This window comes from Bison bison, unplaced genomic scaffold, assembly GCF_000754665.1.
Source record: "Bison bison bison isolate TAMUID 2011002044 unplaced genomic scaffold, Bison_UMD1.0 scf7180017864062, whole genome shotgun sequence".
NCBI classification, from domain to species: Eukaryota; Metazoa; Chordata; class Mammalia; order Artiodactyla; family Bovidae; genus Bison; species Bison bison.
In genome coordinates this window covers 902,757-918,823 of record NW_011494634.1, presented here as the reverse complement: position 1 = coordinate 918,823, position 16,067 = coordinate 902,757, and the positions used below count along the sequence as shown (strand labels likewise).

General features: G+C 41.1%; 1 protein-coding gene across 6 annotated transcripts in view; it reads right to left on the bottom strand.

Moving 5' to 3' along the window:
- Positions 1-23: 23 nt before the first annotated feature.
- Positions 24-16,067, bottom strand: part of TESPA1 (thymocyte expressed, positive selection associated 1) — a 36,267-nt gene continuing 20,223 nt past the window's right edge. For 4 of the 6 annotated variants that reach the window (XM_010836282.1, XM_010836284.1, XM_010836285.1 and 1 more), the window contains 5 exons: positions 11,944-12,152; positions 9,393-10,198; positions 7,737-7,845; positions 1,636-1,914; positions 24-308 (listed from right to left, as the gene is read on the bottom strand). In XM_010836282.1, the coding sequence (XP_010834584.1) occupies positions 1,673-1,914; positions 7,737-7,845; positions 9,393-10,198; positions 11,944-12,152 (1,366 nt within the window). In that variant the 3' untranslated portion in view covers positions 24-308; positions 1,636-1,672. The remainder of the gene's footprint in view (positions 309-1,635; positions 1,915-7,736; positions 7,846-9,392; positions 10,199-11,943; positions 12,153-16,067) is intronic. The other 2 variants (XM_010836283.1, XM_010836287.1) reach the window with 1 other exon arrangement.

Below are 16,067 nucleotides of genomic sequence, written 5' to 3'. Positions count from 1 at the left end.
AGAGGGTTGGGGTGGGGTGGGAGGGAGGTTCAAGAGGGAGGGGATATATGTCTACATGTAGCCGATCTACTGTACAGTAGAGACTAACACAACATTGTAAAGCAACTATACTCCAATCGAAAAAATAAACATTTTTATTTGTATCGTTTTCTGCCAGCAAAAAATACTGCACATTTTTTGCAATGGCCAAGAGGAGGGATTCTGAATCCCACTCATCTCTTTTCCTATGAAGATCCAAAATTTGGGATACAGGTGGAAGCTGGTTTTTGGGCGGGGGAAGGCTCCAAGCAGATCTCCTCAGATGGGGCCTTAAGAAGAAAAACAAAATAGGAATAAAACAACCACATGACCCAGGAATCCCACTACTGTGCATATACCTGAGAAAACCACAACTAAAAAAGATACATGTACCCCAGTGTTCACTGCAGCACTATTTACAATAGCCAGGACATGAAAGCAACCTAGATGTCCCATTGACAGGTGAATGGATAAAGAAGATATATGTGGTATGTATTTACAATGGAGTATTGCTGCTGCTGCTGCTGCTGCTGCTAAGTCACTTCAGTCGTGTCCGACTCTTTGCGACCCCATAGACGGCAGCCCATCAGGCTCCGCCGTCCCTGGGATTCTCCAGGCAAGAACACTGGACTGGGTTGCCATTTCCTTCTCCAAAGCATGAAAGTGAAAAGTGAAAGTGAAGTCACTCAGTCGTGCCTGACTCTTAGCGACCCCATGGACTGCAGCTACCAGGCTCCTCTATCCATGGGATTTTCCAGGCAAGAGTACTGGAGTGGGGTGCCATTGCCTTCTCTGCAATGAAATATTACTCAGCCATAAAAGGAACAAATTTGAGTCAGTTGTAGTGAAGTGGATGAACCTAGAGCCTCTTATAAAGAGTGAATTAAATCAGAAAGAGAAAAACAAATACAGTATATTAACATGTATATATGGAATCTAGAAGAATAGTACTGATGAACATATTTACAGAGAACAAATGGAGATGCAGAATAGAGAATGGGCTGGTGGACTCAGGGAAGGGCAAGGCAGGACAAATTGAGAAAGTAGCATATATACATATGCATATATATGAATATACATATACACACTATCATGTGTGAAATAGATAACTAGCGGGAAGCTGCTGTTTAATATAGGGAGCCCAGCCTGGTGCTCTGTGATGACCTAGAGGAGTGGAATGGAGTGGGGGAGGATTAAGAGGGAGGGGATATATATAAAAAATTATGACTAATTTTCATTGATGTACGGCGGAGAACACCACAACAATGTGAAGCAATTATCCTCCAATTAAATAAACTAAAAATAAAAAAGAAGAAAAACAGGACATTGGTATGGTGGAAGACTTCCTGGAATTTAACTGGGAGCACGGAGGGATGAGTAGAGGGTCTGAGGGAATCCCACTGTAGATTGCACCAAGGTTTCAGAGCCTGAAAGTGGGAATTGTCTTTCCTTATTTAGCTTGAGCCTTTTGAGAGTATTCCAGTAGCACCCTTGTTTCTCAGATTTGGTTATCCTTAAATCTACTAACTGCCCTAGGCAGTGTCAAAGCTTGAGAGAAAATTCTTTGTCCAGGTTACCACTGTTCATATCATATAGATCATGTATTCTAATACTCACATAGAAAAACCAAAGTGCAGAGAAATGAAGCAACTGTTTAAGTTCTATCTCTGTGCATGCTGTTCATGACAGCATCAGGAGGAGATTCCAAGTCTCTCACTCTGGTCTTCTGTCTGGTGTACCATCTTGCTTTTCTCTTATTGAGGTCAGGAGTTTGCAGGGCCAGGGAGCAGGAGCTGGATGTTGGAGGCTGTAGAGCCTCCTGTGAGAAGAGGTGGGAATTAGGCTTTTCTGTGAAGTCACTGCTGTCAGAGAATGTGCTGTGGTTGTGGTGAAAGCCTGCAATGGAAATGTAAAAGAAACACATCATGCTTTTTAAAAAAAAACTGAAGTATAGCTAATTTACAAATGTTGTGTTAGCCTCAGGTGTACAGCAGAGTAATGCAATTATATAACTGCGCTTAGTTGCTTAGTTGTGTACGACTCTTTGCAACACCATGGATTGTAGCCCACCAGGCTCCTCTATCTATTCATGGGGATTCTCCAGGCAAGAATACTGGAGTGGGTTGCTATGCCCTCCACCAGGGAATCTTCCCAACCCAGGAATCAAACCCAGGTCTCCTGCATTGCAGGAGGATTCTTTACCACTGACTCACCAGGGAAGCCCACACAGATGAATTCTTTTTATTCTTTTACATTATAGGTTATTACAAGATATTGAATATATTTCTCTGTGCTATACAACAAGACCTTGTTGTTTATCCATTTTATGTATAGTATAGTGTGTATTGGGCTTCCCAGGTGGTGCTAGTGGTAAAGAATTTGCCTGCCAATGCAGGAGACACAAGAACTGGTTCAGTTCCTGGGTCGGGAAGATCCCTTGGAGTAGGAAATGACAACCCATTCCAGTATTCTTGCCTGGAAAATTCCATAGACAGATGAACTTGGCGGGCTACAGTCCATGAGGCTGCAAAGTCAAATACAACTGAGCAACTGAGCATACACACATAGTGTGTATCTGTTAATCCTAGACTCCTAAATTACCTCTCCTGCTCCTTCATTACTCCCTTTGGTAACCATAAGATTGCTTTCTATATCTGTGAGTTTTTTTCTGTTTTGTAAGTAAGTTTTTTTTGTATCATTTTTAAGATTCCACATATAAGTGATATCATATGATACTTGTCTTTCTCTTTCTGACTTATTTCAATTAGTATGATAATTTCTAGATCCATCCATGTTGCTGCAAATGTCATTATTTCATTCTTCTTAATGGCTGAGTGATATTTCACTGTGTATATATACCATATCTTTTTTATTTGTTCATCTGTCCATGGATATTTAGGCTGCTTTCATGTTTTGGCTTCCCATGTGGCACTAGTGGTAAAGAACCTGCCTGTCACTGCAGGAGACATAAAAGATGCAGGTTCAATCCCCGGGTCAGGAAGATCCCCTGGAGAAGGAAATGGCAACACACTCCAGTATTCTTGCCTGGAGAATCCCATGGACAGAGGAGCCTGGCTATGGTGCGTAGAATTGCAGAGAGTCAGACACAACTGAAGTGACTTAGCAGGTATGCATGTTTTGACTATTTTAAGTAGTGCCATTGGGGTGCATGAATTGTCTTGAATTAGAGTTTTCTCTGGGTATATGCCCAGAGGTAGGATTGCTTGATCATATGGTAATACTATTTTTAGTTTTTAAAGGAACCTCCTTAGTGTTTTCCATAGCAGCTGCACCAATTTGCATTCCCACCAACAGTATAGGAGGGTTACCTCTTATCCACACCCTCTACAGCATTTATTTGTACTTTTTGATGGTGGCCATTCTGACCCATGTGAGGTGATATCTCACTGTGGTTTTGATTTGCACTTCCCTAATAATTAGCAATGTTGAGCAGCTTTTTATGTCTTTGGAGAAATGTCTATTTAGGTCTTCTGCTCATTTTTGATTGGGTTGTTTGTCACATCATGCATCTTTGAGACAACTGTAGGCACTGGGTTGGTAGAAACTTCCATACCCTACCTGGGGAAATGTTTCTTGCTACTACAAGTGATCTTTAAAGTTATTTGCAGCAGCAGCAGCAGAGACATCAAAGAGTCATGTGATGTAGACTTTCTATTGAACTCAATGTTTAGAGTTATAAAATGATTACCTATACTTTTATTCTTATTCTTTTGTATAGATTACTGAGCACTGCTGGAGAAAATGACAAAACCATTGCCAATCCATGTTCTGCAACTTGAGCTGAGCCCCAACGTTATTCACCAATTCAACTACTAATATATGTTTCTATTATTCTTGTCCTTTCTCCATAGTGGTGATCTCAAACCTTTATGATCTTCCTCAGATTTCCTGCCTCACAATTTTATTGCTGACCTGACAGGAAAAAGGGAGAAAAGAGTAAGCATACATTTCTTGACCTCCTCTCCAATGTAACTAGTCACGCCTGTCCTTTTTCATTTCCTCTCATCTCAAAGATCTGTATCTTAGTCCCTGGCTGAACCCTTCAAAAGTGCTTTGGATCTCAGCTCATTACCACTCTCCACTGATCTCACATCATCATTTCCCTACCCTCCTGAACCATGGTCCCCCACACTCTATTGATTCTTTTCCTCCAGCAAATATACATGCTTAAAACTTCATCATCCTAGGGAAAAAAAACACAAAACACTCCTTAGAGACTCTTGACCCTTTTATCTACTTTGCTTGCATAGTTTCCTATTCATTTTTCACATTAATATTATAAAGCCCTGTCACACAAATAAAAATACTCTTATCAAGTTTCCTAATCATTTTCTAGTGGAAAATCTAGTGGTATAGTTGCACTGTCTTTCCTACTAGATATTTTATGACATATGTTACTGAACACTACACCCCCTTCTCGAAACATTATTTTTGTTGTTGTTGTTTCAGTCGCTCAGTCATGTCCAACGTTTTGTGGCCCTATGGACTGCAGCACGCCAGGCTTCCCTGTCCTTCACTATCTCCTAGAGCTTGCTCAAACTCATGTCCAGTAAGTCGGTGATGCCATCCAACCATCTCATCCTCTGTCGTCCCCTTCTCCTCCTGCCTTCAATCTTTCCCAGCATCAGGGTCTTTTCTAATGAGTTGGCTCTTTGCATCAGGTGGCCAAAGTATTGGAGTTTCAGCTTCAGCATCAGTCCTTCCAATGAATATTCAGGGTTGATTTCCTTTCTAAAGTTACTGTGTTTCACTGAATCTGATAAGCTATTGTTTGTAAGGCTTATAATTATTTTCAAGGAGGCAAGTATATGTGTGTGTGTGTGTGTAGGACAAAACTGTATATCTTACAATTACATTGGTTAACAATGCCAATTGTTAGACCCATTCTATTTCAGACATATTCAAATACAGAAAAATGTACATCTTAGAATAAGTGAAATACAGCATCTCTAACCACAATAACTCCTCCTATAATGAAATCCTATTACCCTAGCAGAAAATAGAATCTATTACTTATTTGAAATGTGTAACTCCTGAAAACTTCTTCTCTGGCAAAGCAATTCCAATCTTTCTGTATACCTGACTTCTAGCCAAAGATGGGACATGTTTGAGAGAGGAACTGATGTGCTGGGTATTTCATGAATTGTGTAGAAAAGTATAGTCATATAGATTCTGCACAGCCTGCTTTGCTGGACATCTTGGCATTATTTTTTGCTTGTGTGAGGCTGACATCTGCTGGACAAATAACACTTGATCAGAATTTTGTATTTCAGAGTAAATTAAAATTTTTGGCAGTGAAGCTTAGCTGTGATGCGTATACTCCATGTTTTCTATTTGAATTTGGTAAGTTTGGCAGTTAATTTTCTTTTCAAATTTTGTATGCTGTGGCTGAGTCTCAGTGAGCTTTAGAATGAGAGCTTGCCCTTGGGGTATCTTTAATATGTGAGGATAAAGCCCTTTAATTAAACTAGTTGTTCTTAACCCTCACCGGGTGCCAGAATCACTGTCTGTGATAGACTGTTTATAAACATGGCCACAACAACCCTCCCATTCCACATGCCTTTTCACAGTGTGACTTTGCCACTCCTATTAAAAAAGTAAAGCATGTTTTCCTTCCTTTTGAATCTAGATTGGCTTTGCAATTTAATTTGAGCAATAACATGTGGTTGAAGGGGCATTGTACAACTTACAACATATCCTTAAAAAGAGGCATTGCAGCTTCAGTTTTTGCTGAACATTCTTCCGTTAAGACTACTGAAGAATGACTCAACTCCCGTGGAGAGAGTACCTGGCTGACAGTGAGCACCAAGATTCGGTCCAAGGTCAGCACCATTAGGGCGAGCCCACTTTTGACCAGATCCAGCCCAGTCAACTAGCCAAAAGCAGTTGCATAAGTGAAATCAGATGAGACAAGCAGAAGAATCCACCCAGCAAACCCACAAAATAGAAATAATAAGTAAGTTTTTCTTTAAGTCACTACATTTTGGGTGGTTTATTATACAACAACAGATGATTGATATCACTAGGAAAACTTTTAAAGAAGAATAAACAATAATAATGCCCAAGTTCAAATCTAAGAGATTTATATTTAATTCTATTAGGTGGAATCCAGGAAATAAAATATATATTTTTAAAAAAGCTTGCAAGATTGGGAATCACTGATCTAAATATTTTATGCCCATAATTACTTTTTCCTAAAATATCATCATCATCTACAGCAGCAACATCATAACTGTTACTCCAATAAATCACATTTCTTTCACATACTCCTTGAAAGGTTTCATAGGAACAAACAAAAGTTGATTTCTGCAAGATTACTGAGCTAGTATGAGGTAGGTTATTTGACTTCATATCCTGAATTTTTTCAACTGCACATAGTATATTGCTGCTTCTGATATTTACTTCTTTTGTGAGTGACTGATAGCTACTAGTTATGTACCTGGAGATAAAGGTAATGGGCACAAGAGAATATAAAGTGACTAGGGCCCTAAAACCACAGATAATAAGAATTAAAGGAGTTAGTCTCATAAAGACTTTTGTGATTCAGGACCAGTAACAATGAAATTTCAGTGTTAATCAAAATTTTGGTTAACAACTGGTTAATAATCAACAATTTGATTATTATCAGACTAGGAAGTACGGTAAATAGTAATAAAACATCCAAAATGGAGGGAACCCCAAGCAAGATGATTCATTTACTTAATTCAAGAAAGATTTCAGTTCTTACTCTTGCCATATTCTCTGTGGTCCTAGGGGACAGGCAGTTGTAGCACCAGGAGACTAATTTCTGCTTAGTTTAAATACAAATCTTTAGCTAAAATTAAAAAGAATAAAAAATACCTCTGAAAGAATTAATGCTTGAAATTCACATCTAGAGGAAAGACATTTTAGCTGCAGTAACTACCTATATAATATTAATGGTCCTTCTTTGAGGAGGGAAGGAAAGCTTATGTATACCTAACCCGAGCTGCAGGATGGACCTCATAGCTTAAATGAACACATTAAGGAATTTTGCCTCAGTCCTATGATTTAGGCTGATTAGAAAGCAGCTAAAAGCAGGTGCGAGGGTATAAATCTCCATGGTTGGTTTTCACCTGCTGCAAAACTATAATGCTTCTTAAACTTCAGTGTGCAAGCAAATCACTTAAGGGTCTCAGTAAAATTCGATTCATCAGATCTAAGATGGGGAAGGGCTGGGATCCCACATTTCTAACAATATCCCAAGTGATGCTAAAACTGCTATTCTGTAGACTATATTTGAATATTAGGGTAATACAGAATTTTCTCCCCGGACAACAGTTTTCAGACTGTAATCACCAAACCAACCACATCAACATCACTTGAGAACATGTTAGAGATGCAGATTCCCAGGCCCTGTCCAGACCTATTCAATCAGAAACTCTGGCAGTGAGGACCCAGGCATCTGTAGTGCCTCAAGCTTTCCAGGGGATTTTGATGCTAAAGTCTGAGAGTCACTGATTTAGAGAAGTATTTATCCAGCCATAATAGAATCACCCTACCTAAGAGCTTAACAATAAAAAAATCAGTCCCTGGGCTCCATATCAATTAAATTAGAAGGCAGGATGTGGGACACTTCATTATGAGTATTTGTAAAAATTTCAACATGTGCTTGCAATGTGCGGCCCAGTTTGAGAACCAAGAGAGACAGAGAGAGACGAGAGATCCACTTCACTTACTTCTGGAGTCTTCGCCAGCAGAAGTCTGGCAGAGGTGGTGATGTCCAGGTCTGCTGGGCCAGTGGCTCTCCTCCTCCTCACTGTTGCTTTGCACCTGTAACCAAGATCCCTGCAGAACTCAGTCAGTACCAGTGGCAGGGGAAAGTGCAGGACAGCAGGCGACTATAGGGGAAAGAGGCTGAGTGTACTTGAGAAACCTGGGCTCTTCTCTTGTGGTAGGAGCCTGGCAGTGAGGAAGGCAGGGCCAGCTCTACATTCAGTGAGAGGTGACACACATGCAAACAGGACTGCAAATCACCACGCTTCTCTTTGTGGCAAGGGTTTGAGGGATTTTCCTTGAGACTCTGGCACTTGATCATAGCACTGTCTATAGACCCAGGCAAGAGGAATCCCGAGTTTTAGAGAGCTCATGGGCTGAAGAATCAGTGGACCGAGAGAATGTGTCCACTTTGATATTGCACTACCACTTCTAGACCATGCTCTGGATGCCCACAATCCCCTCCCCAAATGCAACTCAATGGCCCCAAGCCTATTTCAGGGAAATGCATTGGTTTCGCCTGGTGTCTGTTCTCTCTAGACTGGCCTTTTTCCTAGGGTATGCACTTCTAGGCCTGAATGATAACTGGTAGATGGTTATATGCATTGGTAAGGGGTTGTGGGGGCTTCCCAGGTGGTGCTAGTGGTAAAGAACCCAGCTGCCAATGCAGGAGATGTGAGAGATGCAGGTTCAAGCCGCAGGTCAGGAAGATCCCCTGGAGGAGGGCGTGGCAACCCACTCCAGCATTCTTGCCTAGAGAATCCCATGGACAGAGGAGCCTGGTAGGCTACAGTCCATAGGGTCACAAAGAGTCGGACATGACTGAAGTGACTTAGCGTGCATGCACACATGCAGGGGTTTTGCGGCATTTGAATATGCCAGCTGGGGTGTTCACACATGGTGTGCAAAATCCCTTATGGTGCAGGACAGACATAGGTATGGGAAGAGAAAGAGATAGGCCAGGGCTGGGATGGCTCTGCCCACGCTGCCATGTTCTAGCGCTGAAGTCCTAAGAGTGAGAATTCTAGATTTGAATCTGAACTTCTAGGTCTTCATGGTTATATACTTGCCAAGGTAGAAGAGATTTTATATAATCGTGTTTAGTCTAGTGTGTAACTGACCTTATCTTTACTCTTGTGTGTATCCCACAGATGATAGGGGTAGGTGTGTTTGACGGGAAATTTTAGTGAAGATCAGCCTGGAAGAGGAATTAGAAAAATAGTGACAAAAACTGGGTGCTCTTAAGAAACTGGGTCTATTTCTCTTTCCCCTTCCTTCTATATTAATGTTGGTTGATCAGTTGTATCCGACTCTGCAGCTCCATGGACTATAGCCCACCAGGCTCCTCTGCCCATGGAATTCTCCATGCAAGAATACTGGAGTGGGTAGCCATTCCCTTCTCCAGGGGATTTTCCCGACCTATGGATCAAACCCGGGACTCCAGCATTGCAGGCAGACTCTTTACCATCTGAGCCACCAGGGAATCCACTTTCAAAGGTTTCTGAATGTAATTCAAGACTTGGTATATCTGACAAGGAAGATATATTTTAACCCAAGGGCAGGAATCCAGAATTCATGGGCAGGAATGCCAACCTCTCCTTCACTTTCAACCCACTCACCTCCAAGTCCAAAGTGTCCTGCCACTGCTCAGTTAGAGATCGGTGCATTTCTGTTCTCTCTTGACTCTGTTTCCATTTCTGTTGGATGATGGACAAATCCAGTGATTTAACCTTCTTGCCCATGGGATTCTTCTGAAACAGACTCCTTCTTGCTCTGCTCTTTCTTATCCAGAAGGCATCATCCTTGACTGAATGGGCTTCCTTACTGGTCGCCTGTAGCCCCCATAGCTCTCTCTTTACCTGTGCAGAGTCTGTGTTCCACTGTATATCTGCTCTGGGCAGAGAACGTGAGCAACATGGTATTTTGAGGTCAGAATCCATAGTTTCTGAAGGTTCTTGCCATGTAGACATCCCCTGCTGTGTTTCTTCTTTAAGGCAGAGGACACATGGACAGGAAGAAGTAGGCAGTTTTGTACCCTTGAAAGGAGGCACGGGATCTCCCTGTGGGCCTGGTCCAAACCCAGAGTCTTGCTGGAGGACCAACTTCTCTCCTCTCACTCTGTCCATCACTTCCCACACCACCTGGTCTAAACTGTTTCTTTTGGGAGTATGGTCGGGTGGTGAGAGCCTATCTCGTGGGCATGTGTACAGGCACATTTTGGAGATGGCTTTCCGGAGGCGCTCTCTGGGTGAGTGAGGTTCAGGCTCTGGGGACAGAATCTTGATGGATGGCACATCAGTTGGGTTGCAATTCCAGAACATGTGGGATGGTGTGAACTTTTGGACAGGTGTCTTAGACACGTAGGAGTAGAGACAGAAGAAGGCATCTGCAGTGACGGCCAGTGTTTGCACTTGCTTAAACCTGCCTGAGTGCAAGGAATGAAGATGATGAGTCTAGGAATCATCAGAAAATTACTTCTTGAATTTTTCCCTTCAATAGCTTTCCTAAAACTCAAAGTTCAGAAAGAAGATGCCAGTTTCTCTACCAATATCTCTCCCATTTAGATTTCTTAGACCTAGGATTCCCTTTCTTGACTTTTTGACTCTTTATCCCCAGTAGTCTAGAAATTAATTCTATACAGGATGAGAAACCTTTCCATATCTTGATTTAGCATATCCTTTCTGCTGTCAGTATACAATGGCCTCTATCACTATGTTTGCTTCAGCAGTCCCCAGCCTTTTTGGGACCAGAGACCAGTTCCATGGAAGACAATTTTTTCCCACGGACTTGGGGTAGAGGGATGGCTTCAGGATGATTCAAGCGCATAACGTTTATTGTGCACTTTGTTTTTATTGTTATTACATTAACTCCACCTTAGATCATCAGGCATTAGATCCCAGAGGTTGGGGACCCCTGCTTTAGATGACAAACATGACTAAAAAAGGCAAAACTAACATTGTGTTCTTAGTAAGAAAAATTTAGGGTTATGGAAATCTTCTTTGATAGAAGCAAATTTGAGAGATAGCAATTAGTAGGCAATGGACAAGGGTAGAGAAATCTAGATGGACTATATTATTTCTAATAGACTTTGCTTCTCAACGTGTGGTCAGTAGTTCAGTAGCATTGGCATTACTTGGGAACTTATGTAAATACAGAATCTCAGACTGTATCCCATGCATCTTAACAATATCCTTTCATAATTCATATGCACATCCATGTTTGAAAAGCATGTGATAAACCATTTACCCATTAAACTATAAGTGTCCTAAAGGCAAGATCATGTTCCTCTTGCCTAGCTGCTGTTCTTCCAGAATTTAACATCTGTACCTGGCACATAAAATACATTCAACAAAAACATCCTCAATCTTTAGGGTGCATAAGAGTCATATAAAGTGCTTGTGAAATACTTCCACTGAAAATCCTTATTTCAGCAAGTGGAGCTCAGGAGTATAGTTTTACCAAATTTTGAAGTTGAATCTGATACAAAAGATCTGAAACAACACTATCAGGAACACCATTATGATGGGAGGGGGTGGGCTGTAAAAGAATATTATTTGAAATATATTCTAACACAAAGAATAAAATAGAGTCTTTCATCCCTCATCAAAGTAGAGAAGCCCTCTCATATCTTTCTTCAGTATGGAATTGGGACACCTTAAGTCATTGTTTCCCTAGATGTGGTAAGATTATACATAAGGATCACTGGTGTGCTTACTTAAATATTTCTGAGCCCTTCCTTCTGTGGAAGAAAAGCCAAAGAATATGAATGCTTTATAAACTCCTGCACAATTTAACATAATTAACAGAACTTCTGTCCTAAATGGAAATTGTATTAACGTAATGGCTAGAAATGGGGAACATTCACTAATTCCAACTGAGAAATAGAAAATGGTGATAAGATTTAAAGATACCAGTCCAATTTGAGTCAGCAAAAAGAGAGAAGATCTAAAAGAAAGTCACTGTGATACCAGGTCTCTTGAAAACTCTTCAAGAGAGAAGCAGAACTCGAAGTTCTCCATTCACTGAAGACAACAAGGAAGAAACAGACACAAGAGACAAAGGGTGAAGAGAAGCTAACCAAGAGAAAGTAGGATTTAGAGCCATTGATCCCTGTTATGACTGTCTGGAGGTTGAGAGAGAAGTAGAGCACGGGTCTGTGCTAACACTCACTGGCCAGCATGAGGCAAGGGTCTTCCATCTCAATCCTCCGCACCTGGGACTTCAGGAAGAGCTGGAAATCAATGCCTTTGGCTTGAGAGGGGGTGGTGAAAAATCGAGCAGGAATTCGAGAAGTGTCTTTGTGGTCCTCCTGACCAAAGCCCAGGCTGAAAAGAACATCTTCCGCATCTTCTTGCACCTTGTCCAGAATCTCTGAGATGCTGAAAAGTGGGGGTTTGGGTAAACACAGGAAGCTTTGAGAAGCAGGATAATCCAGACTATCTAATAAATATCTCAGTCAGGACACTGAGATATCTTTCTGGCCATTTCTCTATCTACCACTGCAACCCAGAAAAGCTTTCACTTCTCTGAATCTAAATTCTCTGTCTGAAACCTGGGAATTACAATCTGGCCTTGGTTTAAAAATTGAACATGATTCTATTAGAGTACTTCAAATGACTGATTAAAATGATTACAGATGAATGAAAATTTGCTATGAGAGGGATCTGAAAAACCAAAATCAGTATAGTTGCAAAATGATCTGTGGTTGTGTTATTAACCAGTCAGTTTCCATTTGCTATAAGATATAGCTGGCTTTTGCCACGTGCTTTGTCACTTGCTTACCAGCTTGCACCAGTGGTTGGTGGAACAACCAGGCAATAAGTGTGTAAGCAACATAGAAATCATTTTATTCTCACCCTGAGGATAAAATTTTATCAATACAGCTGTGTTAGGTAGGCCTGTTTGTAGCACAATTTCAGGATAGAATCCCTGCATCTGTAGATCAAACACTTTCTCCAACATCCATCTCTGTGCAAATCGTTGCAGTACCAGGCTGGTGACACAAGAGCTCACTAACACTACATTCCAAACATCAGTGAGAGTAGGGGAGCTGTGAATTATTTGAGGCTTTGACTAATCACTGTTAATCTCTTCAGAAAGGATGCCGGTGTTCCAAACTGAAATCATCTTGTTTAAGTAAAAGCTGGATAATTGGAATCCCTGGCTCTATTCTTGTGCATTCCTCCTAACTGCTAATTTCATCTCCATGATCCCGAGTTTCCTTATCTGAATTGTCTTCATAAGACTAGATCCCTGAGGAGGAAGGAGATCAAGGCGGCAGAGAAGGAAGATGCTGAGCTCATTGCCCTCAGTGAACACACCAAAACATATATCCACACGAGGAGCAGTTCTTGCTGAAAACAAACTGGATGGAGACTGGCAGAAAGACTCTTCAACAACTAAGGCTATAAAGAATGATCTACATGGAAGTGGGTAGGAAGAGAAGAGAAACAATCAGGTCAGGATCTGTATCCCTAGGAAGGGACACAGAGGAGGAGGGAGGTCCCAGAGGCTCAGAGATCCTCCCTGGGGAATGGATGGTTCAAACCACAAATTGGGCACCAGAGCCCTCAAGTCTGATGCTGGGCAGAGGAGTCCCATTCGCTAGCTTGAAAACCAGTAGGACTAACAGGAGGGCAGTAAGAACTGTGCTTGCAAAGATTATGCACACACTTGCTTACTCCTGAAACAGGGATGAGGAAGCAGATTCAATGTGTCTGGGGCTCTGGCCAGCTTCCTGAAACCTACACTGAGCATCACTCCAGCTCTTCTCACTTGCTAGTGCAGTGCTCCACTAGGGTGGAGGCCACTATTTGTGAAGACAGTGTGTAGCTGTGGGGGATGGAGCTGGCTTGGACCTGGCACTACATCTGAAAGGGGTGATGGCAGCCATTACTGTTGCTCCCAGAGGAGGCGGATCAAGAACGGGCTGAAACTCTAACTGAGTGTGCCAGAATTTCTCCAGAGTGTAACCTAGCTTGCATTGGGTACCTGCTCTGGCCCTTCTGGCTCTAGCACTGTTCCCCTCCAGGGCACAGGTACCAAAGCTGGGATGGGGGAGACCACACACTAAAAGAGAAGGGAACCAGCTCAGACCTGACCCTCAGGAATCCTGTCCAAAAACTTAGGACACAATCCTGCCCTGGATAGGGAACTGTCAGTCACTGAGCACAGAAGCCCTGGCTCACACCTAACTTTGGCTCTAGCCAACGCCCTCACCCCTGATCTCTAGCTGCACTTTCCACTAAGGTGATAGTTCCCAGCACACTCTGGGGGAAGATGTGACTTGTGCTCATTTCAGATACAGCTCTTTTATAAAGCTAGTCATCAAAGCAGTATGCTACTGGCACAAAAACAGACATACAGATCAATGGAACAGAACAGAGCCCAGAAATACACCCATGCAAGTATAGTCTAGTAATCTATGATAAAGGGGGAAAGAATATACAATGGGAAAAAAGACAGTTTCTTCAGCAAATGCTGCTGGGAAAACTGGACAGCTGCATGTAAAAGAATGAAATTAGAACATTTTCCTACCCCATATAAAAAATAAACTCAAAATGGATAAAGACAGTTCCATAAGAACAGAAACCATAAAACTCCTAGGAGAAAACACAGGCAGAACACTCTTGAACATAAATCACAGCAAAGTTTTTTTTTGATCTGTCTTATAAGGCAAAGGAAACAAAAGCAAAAAAGAACAAATGGGACCTGATTAAACTGAAAACATTTTGCACAGCAAAGGAAATCATTTACAAAATGAAAAGAAAACCTACTGAATGGGAGAAAATATTTTCAAATGATATGACTGATAATGAGTTAATATAAAATGAATATACAGCTCATACAACTCATATCAAAAAATTAAAGAACCTAATTAGAAAATGGGCAGAAGACCTGAATAGATATTTTCCCAAAGAAGACATATGGATGGCCAATAGGCACGAAAAGATGTTCATCATTGCTAATGATTAGAAAAATAAAAATCAAAACTACACCTCACACTGATCAGAATGGCCATCATCAAAAAGTCTACAAACAATACATGCTGGAGAGGGTATGGAGAAAAGGGAACTTTCTCGCACTGTTGGTGGGAATATAAATGAACACAACCACTATAGAGAACAGTATGGAGATTCCTTAAAAAGCTAGGAATAAAATTATCATATGACCCAACAATCTGCTACTCGGAATTTATCCTGAGGAAACCATAGTTGAAAAAGACACATGTACCCAAAGGCTCATTGCAGCACTGTTTACAATAGCTAGGACATGGAAGCAACCTAGATGTCCATCAACAGACGAATGGGTAAAGAAGTTGTGGTATATATAGAGATACCCTAACCCTAACTCTAACTCTAACCCTAACAACTATAGGCTAGTTGTGGTATATATATATATATATAGTGGAATATTACTAAGCCATAAAAGGAATGCATTTGAGTCAGTTCTAATGAAGTGGATGAACCTGAAGCCTATTATACAGAATGAAGTAAGTCAGAAAGAGAAAAAAAAAAAATTAACACACACACACACACGCGCACACACACACACACACACATGGAACCTTTTGGCAGAGCAGCAATGGAGACGTAGACATAGAGAACAAATTTGTGGACACAGGGCAAGGAGAGGGTGGAACAAACTGAGGGAGTAGCATGGAAATACGTGCATTACCATAAGTAAAACAGCCAATGAGTATTTGCTCTAAATCAAAAGGAGCTCAAACCTGGCGCCCTGTGACAACTTAGAGGGGTGGGATCAGGTAGGAGGTGGGAGGGAGGTTCAAGGGGAGAAGACATGTGTATACCTATGGCTGATTCATGTTGATGTATGGCAGGAACCAACACAATATTGTAAAGCAATTATTCTCTGATTAAGAATGAATAAATTAAAAACCAGAAAATCAAGGGAAAAATGATGTGGTATATATCAGCCATAAAAACGATGGAAATAAAACCATTTGCAGCAACACAGATCTAGGAATTATTATACTAAGTGAAGGAAGTCAGAGAAAGATAAATATCATATGATATTTCTTACATGTGGAATCCAAAAAAATGATACAAATGAACTTATTTACAAAATAGAAATAGACTCACAGACATAGAAAACAAGCTTATGGTTACCAAAGGGGATAGCAAGGGATGAGAGATAAGTTAGGAGTTTGGGATTAACACATATATGCTACTATATATACAATGGGTAAACAATAAGGACCTACTGTACAACATAGGACACTATACTCAATATCTTGTAATAACCTAAGAATCTGAATAAGAATATATATATAT